The sequence below is a fragment of the Labrus bergylta genome, chromosome 5, assembly GCF_963930695.1.
Source record: "Labrus bergylta chromosome 5, fLabBer1.1, whole genome shotgun sequence".
Taxonomy (NCBI): Eukaryota; Metazoa; Chordata; class Actinopteri; order Labriformes; family Labridae; genus Labrus; species Labrus bergylta.
In genome coordinates, this window is record NC_089199.1 from 2161149 (window position 1) to 2185698 (window position 24550).

The 24550-nt window shown below is 37.6% G+C and overlaps 1 protein-coding gene across 2 annotated transcripts in view; it reads left to right on the forward strand.

The window, feature by feature from the left end:
* The window catches only part of cpne5b (copine Vb), a 143112-nt gene that overhangs the window by 40308 nt on the left and 78254 nt on the right, over positions 1 to 24550 (forward strand). Inside the window, exons 4-7 of one of the 2 annotated variants that reach the window (XM_065954532.1) lie at positions 2687 to 2790; positions 4411 to 4450; positions 5892 to 5903; positions 7584 to 7660. In XM_065954532.1, coding sequence (XP_065810604.1) covers positions 2687 to 2790; positions 4411 to 4450; positions 5892 to 5903; positions 7584 to 7660 — 233 coding nt within the window. The remainder of the gene's footprint in view (positions 1 to 2686; positions 2791 to 4410; positions 4451 to 5891; positions 5904 to 7583; positions 7661 to 24550) is intronic. The other variant, XM_020634359.3, reaches the window with a different exon arrangement.

The following is a 24550-nucleotide window of genomic DNA, read 5'->3' on the forward strand; positions in this document are numbered from 1 at the left end:
TTTTTGATCCAGCGGATGTCGCCCTTGAGCACCAGCATCAAACCAAAACACCTTGCGGTGCATTGTTGTGTTAGCATGCTAATGCTAGCGATCTTTATTATGCTCGTATCTTCACACTGCATGTAAATGTACCTGAAATGAGTGTGATCTAGAAACACAGTTAAGCAGTGAGTACAGTATGTTATTCTTCTTTTCTCTAGTCCCTCAATTAAACAACTTTTATACGTGACGGGAGGAGTCAGCCGCCGTCCCGGCGATGTAAACAAAGTGAAGATAGGACTCTGAAAACTCTGAAAACATCACAGACAGTGGGACTCAGGTGTTACACCCATTGTAGACAGTCATGACTCACAGAGTTATTTTCAGAGGATATACTTGATTTCTATTATATTTAAGTGTGAAAAATCACATATAAAGCCTTTGACTTTGATTAAAGTATATCTGGTTTTCTTTTGGTATAAATCTTCATCTTGTTGTACATCAGACGCACAGGAAGAAGTCTTGAGTAAGGGGGGGCTGCCAACTGAATCTTAATGTCACATTACTATTGTTTTGTCAGCACAGCCACCAAAGGCGGCTTAATAGCAATGTGGGTGTTTGCAACAATTTATAGCAACAATACTTGCAACCACTCACTACGCTAATCGCAATGCTCAACACAAGCGCACACACAAACACACACAAACACAGTTACAAAAACAAAATAGGTAGGCTACTACGCACTGCAGTATTATACATCTGTATACCTGCTTTGGTGCAACAATAAACTGTTAAAAAAATTATAGCATTACAAATAATTAGCAAATATAATTTACTATCATTTCATTGTTTATTAAGTAAAATAACTATTAACTGGTTAATTAACTATCAATTTACACTTTATTGATGATGGTTATTATAAAGTGTTACTGTTAACTTATCCAACTATAAAGAGAACAATGAACAGCCTCATGAGGCACGAGAGACTAAACTGTGTTGGTCCCTGGTTGTGGCGTTTTGGCGGCAGATCAGTAGTGATCAGACCATGATGTCAACAGTATGTGGACACTTTCTGCCCAACCTTACATCCGACTGAATGCTTTTTAATACATCAATCCAACAGAGCACACTGTGCTAAGAGTTGTATAGGTTTTGTTTGTTTGGAAAAAGCCACAGTTCAAAGATTTTTGGGTTTGACAAAACTCATGACTCATGTTCTCGTTCTTTAATATAATTTATGGGGTAGTTTATAATCGAACACATGAGAAACACTGAAAACAATAAAGTATGGAATGCTAAAGGTCAATCTTGATCACATTCTACTATCCGACTATATTTTATCTGTGCTTCCACACTATAACCCTTTTCACACATATGGAAACAGCCGCATTTTTTGCGCAAACTTTACCCGGAGTTTATCCTGCTGGACCCCTAGTATTTTATCCGCAGAAAGTCCAAGTGAGCTGATGTGAGAATGCCGCAACATATACTCTGGAGGATTCACCTCGAGCCAATGGGACCCCAGTGACGTTTCTATACTGTGACTGCAGCACAGTGCCTAAAGTGTTTGCACGCGACCACGACGATCTCCGTGCTTTAATGAACCTGCTGCATTCTGTTTTTTGTTCATCAGTATGTTGTTCTCCTCTCTTTTGTGGATGTTGTCATTCCATTGGATTACACATAGCATTGATTAGAGGTAAATATTCTCATTATAACGTCGTGTAGCGGACTCTGTTGCTTCGGCCGCTACTTCCGTGTTGTTTATTTACGTCACGTCTTACCTCAGGAAATCCCCCGATCCCCCTCCCCTCTGACAGGGATAGTCTCCCCCCTCCCCTCTGACAGGGATAGTCTCCCCCCCTCCCCTCTGACAGGGATAGTCCCCTGCTGTGAGGAGCATATGTGAACAGCTAGTTTGGGAGAATCTCCGGAGAAGTCCTCCTGTAAATATCTAGATATTATCCAGAGTGCATATGTTAAAATGGCTTATGTGTGATGGAGTATTTGATCACGTTGGAGATTCCACAGGGCTTTGAATGATTAATGTATGTAGCCTACTGTTTCTCTAAACTCATAATCAGCTTTTTTGTTGTATTTCGCATGTGGCATTACTGGGGCTCCGCCAGCTTTTTCTCTGGCAAATTTCCCCGCATGGGCACTTTGGGATTGAAAATCCCACTAATTAGAGTGTCTTAATATCTACAATTCTCCTCCTCTCCCTGCACACTCATTTCCCACTCCCACTCTCCTCCTTCATATCTGTCCGAATCCACCACACCAGTTTCCCCCTTTTCTCAACCCTGCTCTTCAAACCCTCTTCAACAATTTTCCTTCCTCTGTTTTTCTCTCTGTGTTGTTTCTCTCCGTCTCTTATCACACATTTCCACACCTTGTCCTTTATCTCTTTCTCTCTGTGGGGCCGAGGAGTGAGTTATCCTTCTGTAATTAATGTGGGAGGGGAGTGAGGATCAAGGAAACAGGAAACACACTTACTCTGCACAGCAGCAGCTTGTGAAAGTGCATCCATTAATCAGGACTGTATGTGTGTGAATATGTAACAAGTAAATGTTTGAGAACAAGAAGAAAATAAGTGCAAGGAGACAACAGTATGAACTGCACTTGTTTATTGAAACAGTGTTTTGATGTCCTGCTTCTCCTTAAACATTTGTTTCTCCGAACTTCATTTGTCTTTTTACTTCTGCAGTTTGGAAGAACAGAGGTGATAGACAACACCCTTAACCCTGACTTTGTACGAAAGTACATCTTGGACTACTTTTTTGAGGAGAAACAAAGCCTACGCTTTGACTTGTAAGTGTTTTCCTTTTTCATGTTTGCATCTTTTCTCTTGTTCTTTATTCTCCTTCAATGTGATGTATTCTTTAGTTGACCTTTCATTAAACTCTGCTCCCAAAGAGTGACTGCCCAATCATAGTTTAGCGACGAACCAACGTAAAGAATAATTATCAAGCTTTTAATTTATTCAAATAAAAATAAAAACAACATGTATGGGCTCTATTATGAACAATATATTTCTGCTTGGTAGGGTGGGTATCATTTTTATTCCTAACATAATAAAACATGTAAGTCCAAAAGATTGGAGAACGGATTAGGAGTGTATATTTGCTCTACTGTTTGCTACGAGAATTAGCTCTCCTGGCTAACTCGCTTTATACTGAAAGTGGTAAGCTACCATTCCCAAAGGGAAACAGCATGTCACTGGCTAGCTGCATTATCTATTGTGGATGTTTTCTTAATCCAAAATGTAATTGTTTATAATACTGTTCCAATGGGTCTAACAAGCACCATTCAGCATTAGACCAATGACGCTGCTCCTTTACTTTCATGTCATTGACTTTGATTGTCAGCTGGTATGCTAACTGCTTGCCTGGGACATGTTGTGTCCTTTTATCACAATCACATAAACACAGCCATCAAAAGCACACTTTTCTTGAACCTATCAGTGGAAAACTATATATAAAATATATATTTGTCTTCAAAGCCTCAAAAATTCTTAATATTATTGAGTGGTGAATCTGCTGATGCTGTTATTGTAACCTGCAAAATGCACCACACAGTGCAGGAAAGCTTGACAAGGTTGACAGTAACTAATGAGGACGGGGCTTTGCAGAGCACTTACTGTGGTTCATTGAGCTTTTTCATAGACATTAAAAAAACTCACCAACCATTTTCATGAGTTCCTTTAAAACTGTTATTATATCCTCAGCTTTTCTGCATTAAGGTGCATACAAATATATTTTGCAGCTTGAAATCATTTGAAAAAAAAGAAAAAGAAAGCCATGAATGCTGTATGCATAGTTGAAGCCCAGAAGAAATGTTTCCTTAGGTTCTTCTTCTCATCATGCTAAATAATTACTCTATTTGTGTTTGATTTGTTTCCAGGTGAACTAGATCTATCGTTTGATCAGATGTTTAATCTTGTTACATCACATATGGTCCATTTACCTCACTTTGATTAGCTTTATATTCACATGCAAATCAGAGCAGGCCCTCCACTCATTATTATGAAAGAAGAGAAAAGGTTGAACCCTTCCTCCATTAATCTTCCCTTCCATACAGTATCATCTGAAAAGATTCAAATATCCTGCCTCTATTTTTTGATCACTTTATCTCTTTTGATCTCTCATGATGTCCTCCCATCGCTTTACTTACTGTGATCTTCAATCAAGTCGAATACTAAATTATCTAGTGCCCTTCAGCGAGTGTCAAAGACGCCCTATGTCTTTAAATGTCCATGCAAAAATATATGTTGATAAAAAATTGAGATGTGGGCTTTGTTTTTTAAATTCATGTCTTTGCTCCCATTTCTTTTATTATTATAGATCCTATTTCATAGACTGTATGAAATCATCATGTCCTGACTTATCTTAGACTCTACTCAACAGCTGCTTTCATTTTGTTTCCTTCCAGATATGATGTGGACTCCAAAAGCCCCGACCTGTCCAAACACGTGAGTGCATGTTTTCTGCTAATCCTGGACCACAGACGAATGGAGGCCAATCTGGAATATGATCTGAATATTTGGCTTAATTGAAAAAAAAAAAAAAAAAAAAAAAAATCTGTAGACTGATTAAATATAACATGATGGAAGAAGACATTCCAAGGGATTCGAGATTGGCCAATTCTTTTCAATCTGTGGTCCTGTCATAGGTAACATTAGTTTTTCAAGTTGATCTGCCTGTTGCATGGATTCTCATGATGAAATAAAGCAAACCCTTCTTGTTGCCTGTTCAAAAGTCTCCAAATACAAACGTTATTCACCGTCTTTGTTTTTACTCTAAAGCAGTGGTTATTTACACTGGAGTTGTTCTATAAATATGACATTTTTTAATACATGTTATTGATTATTATGTAGTCTGACATCGTTACTTCAGTGGTAGGCATTGTGCAAATATTTGTTATAGTCATGTAGAGAAGCTTCATGGGATGCTTTTATCCATTAGTTTCCATTAAGCGTACAAATTATAATAATTAAAACACGTTTTTATCAATGAAGCTGGAAACTATGGTGACAAAAAGCATTCACAAGATTTCATAATAATCAGCTTAGATGATTATTTGACGTATTTGGATGACAGGGGTTTGCATTTTTTCATCTCTAGCTGTGGTTTCCATCTGTCTGTTTGGGGTTTTAGTCCTTTCTCAGCACTTTTTATTTTATTTTATTCATCTTTAGCAGTGCTAGGAGTGCCAGGTATTTAGTACAGTGTCCCTTGTATATGATGTGCTCTGTTGTATTTGTTGTTGTTGTTGCTGTTGTTGCTCCTGCTGCCCAACCTTTGTGGAAGCCCGCAGAACTCAACGTAGGTCCCAGCATCCCTTTAACTCTGACACTGCATGGCTGCTGTCGCACATTAATGATCCTTTTCCCAGGAGGAAGGATGCTATCACTAATCAGAACAAAAAAAAAACTTTTTGCCATCCTCACAGTCTTAGAGAGCTCCACAACAACCACAATGTGTAAATAAATATTCAGTCACAATGTCTTCAGCAGTTTTATTTTGCACATTTGATAACATGGTGAAGATGGTGACATTTCCCAATCTTCTCACCGAAACGATCTGCAGGACTTTCAGTTTGAAATGTGCTATACATATAAATACATTCGATAGCTTGGTGTTGAATTATTTAATGTAACTTGTCTGCCATTGCCAAAGTTAAGGAGTCACATCAATAGAAATAGTAAGTTTTTGTCTTGGCTACCAGATCAATATTAAACTGAGAGACTGAGACTGAAACGATGTCACTCTTTCTCTAATGAGGCTCCACATTATTCAGAATCATGATAATTGTCTCTTTTTCATTGTGCTTTTATCCCTACATCCTGTTTTATTTGTCTCTTATCATCCACAATACATAAAAACCGGTGGTTCCCAACGGGTGGGTCGAAGTCTACGATTGGGGTTAGTCTCATTGAGTTACAATAATTCTGGTTGATTGTTGTCAAAGACTTTAAACTAAGCTCTTACCTGTACCTCTAAAACAGCTTGCTATATGGAAGAGGCACAACAACTTTGAATTTACTATTACAAATCTATTTTTGGATGCTATCATTTGTATACATGTCATAATATCACAAGGGATGCTATGAATACCATTTCAATAACCTGAATTAGCTTTAGTTGCTATTTACAATGTATGAACCACTCTCACTGAAATATCCCTTCTTTAATTAAAACTTGATGTTATTTAAGTGATTTTAGTTTGTCAAACTAATTTGACTATCAACTTGGCTTTTTCTCCAAGAGCAATGATCTTTGGGATATGACTGGGTTGTTAAGTGGGCTTTCTGTTTATGTGTTTACCCTGACCTCATTTCTTTGGGGAATTCGCTGAAACAAGACCAGTTGGGAATCACTACAAGCATTAAACCATAATTACTGTCATAACCAGCCTGGTGTCAGTGTATATAGTACACACCAATGTCTTGTTAAAACATGTTACAGCTGCTGCTACTGCAAAGAGGTAGCTTTTTTTGACAAACTCACTTACTAAGGATGCACCCATTTATTAGCTGATAATTGTTATTTTTATGGGATGGAAGGTTAAATTAAAGATTGTCTTGTACATTTATACGATTGAATTTAGTGCAGACACTCTCTCTCCCCCCACATTTCCTGTCTATCTTCAGCTGTCCTATCAAATAATGGCAGAGAGCAAGTTGCAGTGGTCTGGTTCATGGCCCAGATGGGTGAATTAAACAACAAGAGTCAAATTAGCGACAACATTTATTTAAGGAAAAAGATTGGAATTGTAAAACGTTATCAGCTGAAATGTTATTTTTTACCATCAAAATCAGCATCTGCATTTGATTTCCTTAATTAGTGTATCTCAATAGTTTACCTAGCAGTTTTCCCAATTTCAACCCACTAGTTTTTGTCCAAAAAAATTACACACAACTGCTACTTTTTAAATGTTAACCATTTCATCATTATTCTTACCGTGTTGATGATGGTTTTGATGAAGAAGGCCCATGATGCAGATCACCTGATTTTGTCCTTCCTTGAATACCCAAGGTCATGAAAAGCAACAGCATAAAATGACTTGTAAATAAATAAGCACTTTAGGCAAATTGCCCCTTTAAGTGACATTTACATAGACCCCGACATAAAATGATGTCTACATACATACAACCTTATGGCAGCATTAGATTTTAGTTTGCTTTTTTTGCTTGGCCATTTACACCAACCTGGATTTAATGTCACCATAATTACACAGAGCACAGGGATGGCGAATTCATTCGGTCTCACATTTAACAGAAGCATATATAAGATAAAGAAATCTTATGAGACAAGATCCAAGACTAATCTGAATTGATTTTTTTTAACCAAAGCGTTCGACCAAAAGGCAACAATTATTTTGGCTAATACCAGATGCAGCTGTCCAATATTTAAATTCAATCTGCAATTTTGAATCAATGAGCAGTTTCTTGTCCACATGTAATCCAGTGTTTTTTTTTAATTATCGTCATAAACCTGAGTTTATTTTGTAAGTCTGACATTTCTCTGATTTCTTGTCTTTCCACTTCACATTCACAAATCTGTCCCATTTTCGTCCATTTTCTATTCCTTCATTCCCTCAAGGACTTCTTGGGTCAGACGTTCTGCACTCTCGGGGAGATTGTTGGATCACCAGCCAGTCGACTGGAGAAATCACTGGGGTAAGGAGAAGTTTTTGCTCATTTTTACACTGCGTAATTACCCCTGCTCACTCACAATTTAATTGAGGAGCACCATACTGCACTTACAGGAGCATTAAGATGCTCTGGACCTAAGTACTCAAGTAGTAAGGAAGATGGGGATAAGGATGAGTAGGAGGAATAATACGATATGAGACGAGAGGATAAGATCAGACAAAAGATGGGGGATGTGAGGGGGATGGATAAAAAAACAACCCACAGATGTTTTCTACAGATAATTATTGTCATTAAAGAAAAGGGTGAAGCGTGTAGCAGACTAAACACAATTACGTCTCATCTCCTCAGATTGTGTCCTCACAGGGCTGAGGAAGGGGTATCCTGTAATCTGTCTTAATATGTCTATCATCCATCACAATCATCATCAGCAGTCTGGTGTAATTCAGGTGAAGTCATTTAAATGTCTCGTTCAGAGAGATTCACTAGCTCTTGCCTGTAGAAAATGTCACTTTGGAAAACATTAAGAAATACGACGGAGGATTAGGGCCACGTTAAAAATTGTTTTTTAAATTTCGAGATTAAAGTCGTAAATTTACGAGAATAAAGTCCTAAATTTACGAGAATAATCTCGTGAATTACCGTGTTGGAGACCAGCCTGCGCAAAATAATGAAAGTAGAACTCTTAAAGTATTTTCCTCTGCAGACACAACCTCCTCCAAGTCAGTGTGGTTCTTTCTTCAGTTTCTTGCAGTATCTTTTCAGGGTGCTGATATTTTAAGACAATGTGAAGATGATGATGTGTTAAAAGCATGTGTAGTTTCATATCTGCATAAGTAAAGCCCCAACACAACTATTTATGTCTGTTATCGGTCTGCCTTGTTAAAGTGTCTCATGTGCAGAGACAGTTTGTGTCCTGTTCATCATTTTACAGATGAACAAGGTCTTGCAAGTTGAAGTGAAAACTTCTCTTGAACTGTTTTTACCGACTACACAAGGAAGTAGCCTATTTCCTTATTCGTGAAACCTTTAGGACAAGATGCTCCATGTTTGTCATTTGAGATCAGGATGCTGCTGCTCTTCTGATATAGACTAAAACAACGACTTTATTCTTTTATTCTTTAAATACTTTAAGAGTTCTACTTTCATCATTTTGCGCAGGCTGGTCTCGAACTCGTTAATTTACGGGATTAATCTCGTGAATTTACGACTTTATTCTTGTAAATGTACGACTTTATTCTCAAAATAAAAAATAATAAAAAAATGTACCATGGCCCTAATCCTCCGTCGTAAAGAAAGACTATTTGATAAATGAAATGAATACATTTGATTAACACAACTTGTATGATACTACACTTTTACAAAACTGTTGTCTGAGCTGATTGTGGGGCAAAGTTAGCCCCAGTGTTTTGAACTGTTTGGACTCATTTGTATTACAAAAAAATCATATTGTACACTTCAGTTTAATGAATACAGTAAAATATAATTTCAAGAGAGGACAATGGCTCTCATTCATCAAGTTATCTTCTGATCCTAAAGACGGGTTTTCTGTTGGGTTTAGTATCTTTCACTTCCATATCTGCAACATCATAAATAACATCACTTAAAGAGAGATACTTCAAATATCCCAAAACTGTTGGCATTAGCATAAGGAGGGGTGCTGGTGGACTAGCGGTTAGGTGGTTAGGTGGCGCCCCATGTGCCGAGGATGTAGTCCTCCATGCGGGTGGGCCGGGTTAAAGACCGACTTGTGGCTCCTTTCCTGTTGATTCCCAATTTCTCCTGATTTCCTGCTCTGTTCACAGCCCTGTCTAAATAAGCCCCAAAATGAATTTAAAAAAAAAGAATTGGCATAAGGATGGCATATGGTAAGGCACATAGAGAGAAGCTGTGCTTCAACAGGCATGAAAAGGCAGGTTTCTCCATCACTCCATGGACCCCAGGCTTGCCGAGGAGCAAATCTCTGTACGGTCTGTCTAAAACATGGACCACAGTATTTGTTTCTATAGACCAGTTAGAAACCCTTATATCTAAAAGAAAAAACTTAGAATCTTAGAAAAACTGTCTTGTCTTCAACATCTTGAGATGACCAGTTTAAATAATCTGTTGGCTTTCCTCATGTTGTGTCCAACTTTAAAATTTGAATACACAATTCTTCAGTTTGAAACAAGAAAAAAATCAAAATCTGCAAAATTTTGTGTGTGTTTTTTTAATTTATTTATTAAAAAGGCTATTGGAAAAACATTCCAATGGTAGTTGGAAGTTTGCTAAAACTGAATATGTTGGAAAGTAGGAGACGGGCGGATGATTTGACTCATTTTTGATTCTTTAACAATGTGTGCAGTCAAGAAGACTGATGTGCAAAGTGCACACAAAGAGTGAGAAAAACATCTTACACATTCAGCACTCGACTAATGATGACAGAGTTGCAAAGCTGTTGCAAAAAATATTTCCTGACACTCAGTGTGTCTTTTTTTCCCCCCAGAGCGTGCACTGTGATGTTTATAACTCAAGGGGATGTTGAAGCAAATATAAGTGGGCCTTAAGCCTCTATATTGGGAGCATAAACCTTAATAATGTTACTGCAAGCTTCTTATCAAACCATTTATTTTTAAATTGGGAATTGATATGTCATGGTTAGAAAAGAAAATGGAACTCTTGCCAAGTTATTAATTTTTAATTTCAAGCATTCTGAGGCCGAGAGATAACACCGTCGCGTGCCAGATTTTGTTCTTCTAGCAGCCTTTAATCTGTCTGCAAAAATAAAAAAGCTCTCGTCATGATGACAAACTCTGGCAACACAATTAGAGGGTTTTTCTTGAACATGTAGGGCAAGTGCAACTTTGAAACGGTCAGCAGACATGTAACATACTATCAGTTTGCTTCACATTTTAGTTTTAGGGCTGATACTGGACAATCATAGAACACAATTTGTTTATTTTTATGAGCTAACAGAAGAAGATATTGGGATCAATTCCATTCTTTCTTCACATACTTTTCTACACATCAGTTCGTTGTACAGTAGATTGAGGATTTGGGCTGATGTGTTACTTTTTAAGTTATACATGGAGGTTTGTGCAACAGCTTTTAACAGGAGAGTTATTGAGGTGGAGGAGCAGCATGAACACACTGAGCTCTATTCTTTCTCACTCTCTCGCACACACACACACACACACACACACACACACACACACACACACACACACACACACACACACACGCACACACACACAAACAAACACGCACACAAACAATGATTCATTGCCCTGGTAGAGTTGCACCCCAGTGGAGTTTGTTTTCATGTTTTGGTGGAAATGAAGAGTGATTCATATTTCATTGCTTGGAAATGTCAATACATTTGTCTAAGCTGTACTGAGCAAATGGGAGCCGTGTGTTTGTGTCTCAACCAGTCTGCACCTTCACATATAAGACATGTGATCAAATGAATCCGTGTTGAAAATGAAAATAGAGTAAGGGAGCTTTGGTAGCATTTGGCTGTTGAACAATCTGTCTCTCTGACTGCCCCTTCCCACCTACAATGACAGTGACAAAATATCATCGTTTTTTTCCCCTGTTTGCCTCAAAGCAGTATCTTGTATATGCACACGCATGCACGCGCGCACACACACACACACACACACACACACACACAGGCACGCACGCACGCACGCACGCACGCACGCACGCACGCACGCACACACGCACACACACACACACACACACACACACACACGCACACGCACACGCACAAACACATTGCAAGTGGTATACATTAAACTAATTGATTTCATAGTTCCTGCTCCCTGGTTAAATGGCCTATGAATGCATAAGTGTGTGTTTTATTCTTGTTTTATGTTGTCTTTTCTCAGGCTAATTGTAATGGCTTTAATCTTTATGAAATGAGTGCTTGTTTGATCAGGCAGCAGCCGCTGTGATTTTCATAATTGAATAAAAAAAAAAACCTGAAGGTAAAGAGAGAGATAGAAAGAGAGAGAGAAGGTTACATCAATATTCAGAGAGTGGATTCGAACAACGCAGCCATCTGAGAGACAAAAAACATTTACCATGATGAAGAAGACACTTGAGGTGAAGATGAGGATTCAATATTCAGTGGAAATGTTGCACAAAACAAAACATACCATAAAGCTCAGAAATTCAGTGAAGATAGCTACAGGATCGAGTCTTTAAAGCCAGAGAGAAGATCACACTTTTGTGCTTCTGGTCCCCTTGTGTGATAGTCAATCGTTTTATTGTTTTTTTTATGGGTGCTTGGGTTTGATGCTTAAATAGTGTCAGTGGTTTGCACAAGCCTAAGAAGGCATGTTGTGTTCAGTTACATGAATGATAAAAGTAACTACCCTGCTATTGTATATTGAAGCTATAAGATGTATTAAGGTGTCTTTAAAAAACCCAGATACTAATAAGTGTCAATGTATTCATCTAAATTATAAATAGGCTGATTCAGTTTCAAACATAAAGGTTTCCAATTTCTGTATGGGAGTTATCTTTAGGCTATTTTCAAGTTTTTCTGGGAGGTAATTTAGGCTACAAAAGTCATTGAGGATATTTAATATCTCCATCTTTGACATGAGCTTTTAACTCCTTACAGTAGCATTAAGAAAAACATTAATTGAAAGGTTTTCATTTTTTTATGTTTACCTCAACCTTGTACGAAACAGAAATCTTTGACATAGAGTTTATTTTATGCAATTAACCAAAATCCCCAAAATCCCAGTGATTTTTGGGTAAGAGCACCAGGTAACTACCAGGTAACTGGTCGTCCCTGCAGCTCTCTTAAGATCTACTGTATTTACAAACTAAACTGAATCAAATTAAATTAAACAGTAATTATAGACTTCTATTTTCTAGTTGAGCTTGCAGAGGTGTTTTCCTTCATCTCAGCGTTGTTCCTCGTGGGTTTTGATGTCAGCAGAGGCCTCCATGCTGATTGATTTTATAACAACTTGTTAATTTTGGTTGAACAATCTGGAGAAGGCTTAATTCTGATGTGACATTAATTAACAGAGACGAGTAATGAGTTAATTAAATCGTAAGGCGTCAAAGGTTCTTGTCAGTCTTTGTTTACTGCTTGGGATTATCTCCAGATTCCCTTTGAGGGCCCTGAAGTACACAGGAAACACCTTTTAAACCATGAAAACATGCAACACAGAGTCAGCTCAAATGAATATGGTGAACATAGAATATGTGTGTGTGTGTGCATGTCTATGGATGAATATACCCCCCTGCAAAAGACACTAATCAGAGCCAGAGTCTGCGCCATACAGATAGACTGGTGGAGCAGCTTTAATGCACTACCCAAAACACACATTTAACTTCATAAAAAACAGCAAAGTTCCTTCAGGTCGGTACAGTCGGCAGCAGAAGTTTGAAGCAGACACTCACTGTAATGAAAAGTTCAATGACTCTGGCAGTTATGTTGATTACATTTTCTCACCCTGTTCCTTCTCTGCTCTGCTAATCCAACGCACACAGCAGCAGGGAGCCACATTTTTCAACAGAACTGTCAATCAAGGCGTTACACATCAAATAACTATGTGAAAACGTAACTTCTCAAAAGTGAACTCCAAGCATGAATCAGCATGATAAGAGCTAACTATAATAAAATAAATGTCCTAACATGGCCGAACTGGACCTTAATACATTTAGTTATTAAAGGGGCGGCAGACAAATGTGGCACTAGAGTGAGTGCTTTGTTGGACTCTGGACTTCACCTTCTCACTCACCCAGTAGGTGTGCTGTAAGGCTTTTATAATCTAATGCATTAGTTTCATGCCAAGTATTTGTTGGACTGTGAAAACTTGTTGAGCCACTCTTTAAGTGATTTAGTAGAATCCAACCAATTAATCATGAGAAAAAGTGACAAAAATCAGTAAAAGTGTAATCGTAATAGGCCTAAAAGGGTCAGCAGTAGGCCTATAATGATTGTATTTAGTTGTTCTGTGTCGGAATATTGTGCATGCTAAGCTAACTGAAGGGTTTGATAAAAGGTTTGTGTTCATACCATACCATAAACTGTATATAAACATGGACGAAGCCTGCTTACTGAGGGGGACTTTGGAAGCCCATCAGTGGCGGTTGCCATGCTGGAAATGCTCTCAACCTAAAGACAGAATAAGAGCTGGAACTGAGGAGGGTTTTGAACCTCTTGAGAAACAGCTACACAGCACCATAAGTAAGGTCAGCCACCTGCAATATTATGAATAACTCTTATCTTTCATTAAAAAAAATACTAGTTGTAAAGAATAACCCACAATACAGTTTGTGCCGATAAAGACATGAACTATTTGGACTTATGTCATTTTTTGTACCAGGCTGTAAACTCTGTGTGTATGGGCATCTGGTGCAGCCAGCCTCAAGTGGACAGTTGATGAACTGCAGGTTTTTCCACTTTCACATTGACTTAATTTTTCAACACTTGAGGTTGCCGTTTGGTCGAGACGTTTTGACATGGGGTGGCCAGACTGGGGTACTAGGTCATGCAGATGGGGCCTGAAGTATGTGTCTGACATATGATTCAAATTTTTCCTTTTTTACAATTTTGGTCTCTATTGTTGCTGAATACTTCAACTTCTATAAAGATATGAAAACAGATGTTACATTCCAGTTTTTTAGTTTCTTGATTAAAAAAAAAGACAACAGGTGCAAACAGAAACGTCCATGTTCAGTTATTTAAGGACTCAAATCGCTTATGTCTTAAGTAGTCTGTTGTAACACAGTCCAACTGGCTGGTCTGAACACAAGAACACACGCTGTCACCAGTGTTGTCTGATGATGGTTTCAAAAAATGTACAGAGTTTATAACTGGCTGCAGCAATTATTCATAACTGTTCTGGGTGATATGGTATTTAAAGAGTCCTATCTAGGTATCATGCAGGTTTTACAAGCAAGTACTGAATGGATCTTGACCTACACCTGTGTGTGTGTGTGTGTGTGTGTGTGTGTGTGTGTGTGTTTGTGTGTTACAAAGAGAAAAACAGAGCTTCTGCCAAAGAAGACATTTGTTTCATCTGAATTCATCTGAACATCAAAGCAGCTCTGCCCTTTTATGATTGCTTTAGATTATACGGCCTCAGATGCATATTTAATTTAAAAAAGATATTTTATATTTACATAGAAAACAGAAAAAGGTTCATATACTTAATAATGACTGATAAATAGAAGGCAGGGTCAGATATGACAATGGCCAGAGAATTAACTTTTTCCATCTACATCAGTGGCACCTGTATTTACACACTATAATTACATAGTATTCTTAAAACCATGCATTCAACGTTGGACACATAAGGGAATTTAAAAATCCAAAATCATACCATGCAAATGTATTCTTTTCAGGTTTTAGAAATTATCACTGTGTAGGCTATAATTAAGATTCTACACCAATTGTGATGCTCATGAAGACGTTTTCTTAATACATTCAAATGAACTGATCTTATGTGCTCAATCACATGAATCCTTTTAATGATTCAGCTTCAAATGCTCTCATTTGGACACCGTTATTTTCACTTTCTTCTTACCATGTGACTTGATGATAATTAAGAAATAACTGCTGACAGTGGTTTATAGTCGGGGTGTGAATTACTGTCTGGTTCTTTGGACATTGATGTGTTATATATATATTATATGTTTGGACAATTTTATTGCTGAACCATGAAATTTAAATGAAAAACAATCTTTTTCACAAGAAGAACAAAGACGTGTGTTTCACTGTAAAGGGGACAATTTTTTAATGATTAAATGCAAATATATTTTTAATTTCACATTTAGGGACCCTGATTACCTTTAAATGATGAACATAAGTACATGTTTGTGTTTTCAATGGGTGGAATTTAAAGCACCACACATTTTAAGCAGCAAACATTTCTTTTCTGCATTCTGATTCTTTTAATGCACTAATATGTGTCTTTGTGACATTTTGGGATTTGGAACAAGATAGAAGGTATTATATCTGTTTCACAAAGTGATGCAGTGAAGAGTTGACCTGATTTTTGTCTTACTGAAATCTTTTTTTGTTTTTGATAAATCAAGGGCTTTGGACAAAGCTTAGGCAGACACACAAAGAGAGACAAGATGCTGTTCTACTTCGGTCACTTCGAGCAGCAAGAACAGAAATAATCCACACTCTCCAGATAACTTCCAGTTAAATTACTTTGACTTTTCAAATAATATTAACCAAGTTGAGGGCCTCGCTGACATTATCACAGATAGATGTATGTTTTATGAACTAATGACACTGCAGGGTAATTGCTAGCACATAATGGTAAGCATGCACATCATGTGATTATGGCATCGGGTGTTAATAAACAGTTTATTAGGTTCTAGACCAAACTCTTTGCAAGTTCTTTGTACTCCTTGAAGGGTTTATGAATCTGGCCTCTGGCATTTATGAATGTTATTTCATTTAATTGCATTTATTAATCAAGGGACAATGTGATCAATTATACAAAGAAAAATGAAAAGATGGTTATACCAGATTTAGCGAGTCGACAAATAATGAAGCTCCCCTCAACAGAGGACAATAAAGAAACACAACACAACAACACTACATAATAAGATGCTATAAACACTAGTTACTGTAAGATCCTTATGTTGAGGCAAGTTGGCGCGTTGACTTTGTATTAATGCACAGGTGATCTGAAAGCTACATGCTAACAGTGAAGCCATAGTGGTTCAAGACTCTAATCTGTGTAATTCAACAGGTGCTTTTTGATTTCTTTATGATTTTTATTTGATAGAAACTGATAAATATTTACTCTCATACTCTCATGTTCTTCTGTCAAAATTAGATGTTATTCAACACCCTCAACATACAAAATTGCAAAACGTTATTATTACTCCCTGCTTGCCTGTTTTGTCTTGTCTTTGTCTATGCTGTGCATTGTATCGTCATGTCTCCCCTGTCTCCTACATACTTTTGCTCTTGTCATGTCCCTCACTTGTATTGTTCTGCATCAACTAATAAAAAATAAATAAATATATATATATATATATATATATATATATATATATATATATATATATATATAATAATGAGATGTTATTGTAAGCACCTATGAACATTGAACAGATTGCTGTATCTAATACTATAACTTGAGTGATAGTCAACATGTGATGCTACAGTATGCCGTAAAAGAAGAACTAAGAACGGCATAAAAAATAGATTGCGAAACACAGATGTAAAGACAAAAAGAAATCACATTTCACATTGGACAACTATAACCATCCTTCAGGGTTTTTTTTGTCTCATTACCAAACACGGAGTGAAATCTTATCAAAGAAAACCTTGGGGAAATCCTTCCTTTCATTTAATTAGGGTTGGTAGTGACATACACAGACTTTTTTTTCTCTGCAAAGCACTCCCTGCACCTGCACAGTTAGCATCCTGGAGCTGAAGATGAACAGCAGTTTTAAGGCCACGGAGCAGCTTCACTACAGCAGATTGGGCTGAATGGCTCACTCAGGGGTACACTTATAGACAAACAACCAGAGGATAATTATCCTCTTTCCCTCGTGTATTTCCTCACCACATCACTCACACAAAAACATTCAGATGGCAGCTGGCAGCTATCATTCAGACCCGGCAACAGTGGTAGTAGCTGTTTTTTTCTTAAAATTCTTTATACTTTAGTTTTTCCAAGAGTTGTTTGATTTATGCTGTTAACCGTTGATTCCATTTTTCCAACAAAAGTTTTCATCATAAATGTTTAAATTAATAAAAAGTGAGAAAAGAAAATGAATCCAAAAAGAAAGAAACATCAGAAAATTGTTAAAAACGAAAAGAAAGACAAAGGTGCAGCGATATAACCACTGAATTCAACGTCAAATTGAAGTTACATTTTATTACTTGAATCACATTTTCCCATTTTAGAAATCTGATGGTTTAATCCCCCCCCCCCAGCCATTTGTTAATTGCTATAGTGCTGTGATCTTCATCTTTTCCAAGACCAATTGGAGGTTTTCAAACTATGTGTTCTGCTTTTAAATAAAGGGGTTTGTTCAAAGTTTCCTCAATACACTTGAAAACTTCTCACCAGAACTTTTTTAAAAGAATGCATTAAAAAATACATTTTAATAATTTGTATTATTCACCACGGTTTTCCCCAGCATATTATCTGAAAGGTTTGTGTTCAATGTTTTTTTTTAATTTTTTTAATTTTTTTACATTTTATGTTTCCACTTTAGTTTATGCAGCCCTATCATCTTCTGAGGTGATGTTACATTATACACTAGTTCTTGGATTTTGTCAAAGTTTGTATCCTGGCTCAGAAGATTGATTTTGAGATGCAAGGAAGTTCAATTAAAGTGGGGAAGGAGAGCAGCAGAGGGAAACGAGAATCATGATTTAAAGCAGACATCAGAAACATGTTGGATGATGGCGAGGAGGAAGAGGTATGTTCGAGCATGCTTGGCCTTTTAATATTCTGGTCTTGGCTGAATGTCAGCGTACATTACTACAGCACAGCAGTGAAATGGAGGGATTTTTTTTATGTGAATAGAGGCATGTGTGCAGAGGTAGGATACCCAGCTGAGTGTGATGACAAACCGTGCCTGACACCACAGCCTCAGTGACTGGGACTTGGCCCCAGGGCGCTGCCAGATGAAGTGACAGATTCTCGTGGATGTCTGCAACCAGGAGAACTTTTAGATCAGAATTTGTTTTATTTACAGAGTGTGAGGTCGCCTGTAGAACAGCACATTTATCCTCTTTCATCAATAGGATGTGTTCACAAATCAGTTCACAGTTTAATGGAGTTATTTTCCTAAATGAAAATAATTTAGAATGATTTAAAAAACAAAAATGTTCAGAATGCAGCATTTTTATTTTAACCCTTGAATCACGAATGCATCAATTTGCATGCACTGATTAATTGGCCAACCGATAATATTGGCCGATATTAGCATATCAAGTGACTATGGGCATCGGCTAATTTTAATCTCTGATATGCGCCAATATAATTAGATTCAATCACTAGCATTTCATTTGAGTTTCATTGTATTACATGAGCACTTCTCTTTCACTAGTGTGCTGTATGTGTTGCAACAAGCAGTATCACTCTCCAGAGTGTCAAGCAGTGATGCACACACATGCACAGTTACTCCATGATATATCTTTCCCACTGCACATAACTGCATTTCAGGGATCAACACAATAAATGTGTGTGTATATCTATCTGTCGATCTCTGAAGATTGAAGATAGATATAAGAAAGATATTTGCTGGTATATCAGTTTCTAGTTTTTTCTTTGCTAAATATTGGTATCTATAACCCTAGTATCTATACTTCTACCTGAGTAATGAATGTCAATACTTTTGGCACCTCTGGTAAGAAGATAGGTATCACTTCAATTTAGTAAAGTCTGCATTTTATTTCACAATTATCTGAACATAATAAGCCACATACCATGCCAGTGCAACCTTTACTCCTCACATGAATGAGTGTGTTCAGGGCTAAATAAGTTCATGGAATTTTAAATACATTCGACAAGTATAGTTATATTCAAGCTTTTTCTAAACCTCACCTTCTGCAAAAACACAAGGAAATAACTCTGATACTTCCATGGATTTCACAGCATTTCTCATCCAAATTTATTCCATCCCACATGCTATTTTTTTTTACCCTCGCCATTCGAATTGAAAGGTGGTCATCTCAATTTGCCTGCAATATTGTGAAACAAAAATACAAGCAACTTATCACATATTTTCAGCGCTAAAATGTGGGCTGCTCAGTTCATTTTTAAACGTGCAACATCCTGAGCTTGGTGAGGAGCCACACTGGGAGCGGGGGCTGTACACAAACGGCCCCTTAAACCGTGCCTTTAGTCCCTCAGCGTGATGCTGCTGCATGTGTTGGTGATGTGATGGATCTTATGTGGTCAGGGAAGGTGAGAAACTCAAGAGCTTTGAGAGCTTTCTCCATAGTCAATGTTTGTTTCAGACAGCCTAAAGTCTTTCTATGTGATTTTTCACACTTAAATGTAATATAAATCAAGTATATCCTCTGAAAATAACTCTGTGAGTCATGACTGTCTACAATGGGTGTAACACCTGAGTCCCACTGTCTGTGATGTTTTCAGAGTTTTCAGAGTCCTATCTTCACTTTGTTTACATCACCAGGACGGCCGGCTGACTCCTCCCCTCATGTACAAAAGTTGTTTAATTGAGGGACTAGAGAAAAGAAGAATAACATACTGTACTCACTGCTTAACTGTGTTTCTAGATCACGCTCATTTCAGGTAAATTTACATGCAGTGTGACGATACGAGCATAATAAAGATCGCTAGCATTAGCATGCTAACACAACAATGCAGTGCGAGTTGTTTTGGTTTCATGCTGGTGCTCAAGGGCGACATCTGCTGGATCAAAAAAATCACATATAAAGCCTTTAATGGTGATGCGTTAGAATCTGATCTCTAATGTCAACAATATTAGCATTGTTTTTTTTTTATATAAATACAATTTTACAGAGCTTATCTATACTTGAGGATACAGCTTGATATCCAATGATAAGGCTCAATATATTGGATTCTATGGACTTATTTCCAAATTTAAAAACTCTTTATTTACACATTGTTAGAGGGCAGAGTGTAGCACATTCAGTTCAGACCGTCATCTGTAGGTTTCTGAGACTTCTCTGCACAGTTGTATTTGTATCTGTGGACAGGATGCCAGTGTCAGCACAAAACCCAGCTTCAGTATTCTCACAGATGTAGTAATACATACTGACACCTGTGAGTCACATTTCTACATCACACCCCCTAGCTACTGAGGTGATGCCTTGAACAAGAGCAGCTTAGGAACAGATGTTCAGTTGCAGGTTTTTATTCTAACCTTATTTGTCGAGACTTATACTGCATGTTTAATATTTTAAATCTCTCTGCAGGCCAGGTGTATCTGGATGACTGCTCCTCTGTCTTTATACTCATCTTCTATTGCATTCGCTGCCTCTCATCTCTGCTTTCTCTATTCCCCCCTCTCACCTTGCCTGGCATAAAAGCCCATATCTCTCTCTGTTGGTATGGCTACCAACTATTTCTAACCCACACTTTGCTCCACTGCTTCTCATCATTACCTATCTAGGATATTCAGATGCATAAGAACATACGCCCTCGTAAACAGATTAAAATGCCTGCTGTATGAGCTCCAGTTGGCGTCTTCTCAGTGTGACATTTATTTGTGATAATTTTTTTGTGTATTTTTGCCATTTTGACATTTTGTTCTGTTTATGGGAATTGGTTTTCCAGCTTGACGAAACGCGTTTTTATATGTTGTTTGGCTGCCAATGTGGTTGAATTATTTTTGGCTTTGTGCAGGTGCCGTTTCAAAGTTTATATTGTTGGTGTCACTCTCGTAGTCATATGTAGTAATTTGAGACTTGCTTTACCATGATGATTAGGCCAGGGAATTGATCATGTCGAATTTACAGATTCACTGTAAAAATAGAAAGACAATTTAGTAACAAGTAACAAGTACGTTTTTTTAAGGACATGCATGCAGAAACTGGTCATAAAGCGTTGATAATTGAGTAAATATTCACCGTGTCTGCGTTTATCATGGAGGTATCAGTTGGTGGTTTCATATAACATCAATCAGAAACCTTATGTTACATTACAGCCTGTTGTAGTCAGTACACTTACCGAAACAAACTCCATTACAGAGCACTGTGTTCAGTCCAAAATCTGAAGACTAAGTCACTTAAGGCACACTCCTGTTTGGTGTTTTATCATGACTGAATAGCAAACTTGGTATTCACAGAAAGATTTTTAGCCTTTGTGTATTGTTAATGTTATGTTCCTGATGGGGATGCATATACTGTTATTGAAACTTTACAGCTTTTTATATTACAGTCTTTACTCAGATTTTTAAAAAGCACTTTCTAAATTAAAAGAGATTTCTCTAACCGCTTGTATTATTATTATTTATATTGAAGCAATGTGTGTAGTGAAGAAAATCAAGGAAGATATACACTATTAAAATGCAAGGATGTTTGGATTTTGATGTTTTAATGCTGTCAAAATACATATGTTTAAGTCATGGCTAACTGAGGAGAGGAGAAATGTTTTGTTGTAAATATCCCCCCCCAAAAATTGGCCAATCTGAAAATCCATCCAATGCATGACAAAAATCCGTGATCTGATTCGAACCGTGACTTTTCTTTTTATCAGTTGCACTGCTATACAGCATAGTGTTCAATGAAACAACAGCGTTTGTTGACCCATTCCTGTGCTACAACTACTCCCCAATCATACTGTCTTATAGGCCTGCATTATGGGAAGGATATGCAGTCTGTTATATCATTGCTCAACATTGCAATAACAATGTGAAGTGGGAGAGACAAGCATACATTGAAGAGTGCATTTGAACTATTTCTCATTGTTTTTAGTATATTTTCTCTTCTTCTGGTTCGACCCTTTATGATTGCAATGTGTCTCTGAATCCAAAAAAACCCTGAAGGTTTTTTATTTCACCACTAAATTGGCAACACTTAATATGAGGGCAGCTGACAGCCAACTTCCAGCCTCTTTTGTCTGCATCAAAAGGGTGTGAAAGCATCGCTATTACAAGCAGCTTTTATACTCAGACCTCTTTCCACTTTGACAAATGCTACATGTTCAGTGACAAAGCATGTTTGTTTAGCTATAAACGTTGTCTTTTTTTACTGTGATGAATTCATGCCTTTACGGTGTGTTTTTTTTGTTAATAAATGCTCATGCTGCAATTTCTGAAGAAATTGAAATTCATAGCGCAGTCCGTCTGTCTTCCATTCCTTTTTATGTAACCTGACTTCACCCCCGCATTAAATGATAAACAAGAGGACAGCAGTGAGAAATTATGCTAGAGGAGTCCCCTACTCTGCATCACAGACTGACGCTGTTCCACTGACCAAGTTGCTGTATTTAACAAATTTGGGAGTGAGACCAGGTTGACATCTCCCAAAAACAAATGAGCTTATTTTAGGCTAGATGAAAGAACATCAATTTCAGTCCTGGTATTCTTAAAGGCCAACACTTGAGTTTGAATGCACCATCGACTCCCTGTGAACAAAGTATAAAGACAAAAACAAAAGGAGAAGCTTTAAAAGGAAATCCATGCAGAAATACAAGATGAGCAAGCTTGAGCATCAGTATGTGGACAATGCAATCCCATCTGTGAGAATTCATCCCCCCTGATCGTCAAGAAACACAAACACACACTCACGCATCCATCTGTGTTTTCCTCCTCTGGCACAGTGCGTTAATGGAGGTCTGGAAACAGCGAGCTGATAAAGCTGTCATACAGCTTCTCTCGCTGCACTCTTTTCTCCTCTAACACTACAGAGTGACGAATCTACTCTCTGCAATGGCATCCCTGTCACAAAGAGACTTCTGTCTGCAAACATACACCAACGTGTATCCAACACACACACACACACACACACACACACACACACACACACACACACACACACACACACACACACAATCGTCACAGACAAAAACATTTGATCTGTGATCCGGTGCCTCGGCTTTCAGAGTGACTATTCATAGCTTTAAAACACAATCCCCTCACCTGTCTCTCTTTGTTTTATTCTGTCATGTAGCTCTTATTCCCTCAGCGTCACCCTCTATCTTTTTCTCACACACACATTCATACACAATGACACCCTCCCTCTCCGATCAGACCACATTCCTCTAGATCCAGTGTGTTTCACTTGCTCTCTGGGGAAGGCTTCATTGGTGGCCTGAGTAATGTCTGCTTGGGGAATAATTACGAGTTCAGGTTTCACTCTGGACAGGGATCATACAGTAAATATGAAGTATAAGAATGATTTCCTTTGGGGGGATTTTGGTGGTCAAAGAAGAGTAATGGCCAAGAGCGTAATTACTACTTGAGGGCTCCTTTTCCACATGAGTACCTAACCTCTTCCTCCTCTTTTCTCTGTCCGTCTCTCTTTATGGCCCTCGCTGACAAGAAGCTGGTGGGCTTTTTCTGTGGCAGCAGCTGCCTCCTGTCTTCAGGGTGGTATATTTTGTGCAGAATCGAAAAAGACCAAGTACTTTGAGTTTTCTGTTGTATCACTACACTGATTTACACAAGGCTGCACCTGATCTTTGATTAAGAGAAAATGGGCTGCGGACACTGCAACTCTCTGAAATGTGCTCACACATTTAGACTTTGAAAAATGTGGAAGCAAGTATCTGTAGTCTTAGGACTTCTACAAATTACAACATAAGGGATACAAATGTTTTAAGTTATACGTTAGTCAATTGTTGATCCATATGCACACATCTCAGGGTTTTAAAAAATAACTCAACATTATATCATTCTCTGTTAAGAAACCAAGGATCTTACAAACTGTTTATTTGCTAAACCTTTGTCCCTGGCAGAAATGACTAATCCCAAAAGAGTTAGTAAGAGGGACAAAGAAGACCAATTACACACTTATTTTTAAACCCACAACACAAAGAGTTAAAAAAAATAAAAAATAAACATTTGTCATTTACAATATATGCTGCAAATGTTTGCTGCAAAAACAGCTCTTCACCTCACACTGAATGGAAGTTATTTGGTCTAGGAAACAACTATTGCTCACAACGAGCTAAAAGAAGAGGAAAGAGCCAGCATGATAATTAGGGCTGGTTAAAAAAATCAATTCATCAATGCATTGCAATTATAATTTGCCCGATTCAGGGAAATCCTGATATTGATTTATTTTTGTTGTAATGATGCCCCTCTCCACTAGGGGCATTGTTGGTGCTGTGAATTCAGGTCAGGAAAAATTGTGCACGTGTCCATGCCATTACAGCACTGTTATGTTTATTACGATTTTTGCTTCAAATTCAGTTCACGCACAAATGTGCACTTTAGGTCATACTGTACTTGAATGTTTTATTCTTTGTTTAATAAAGAATAATGCGACGA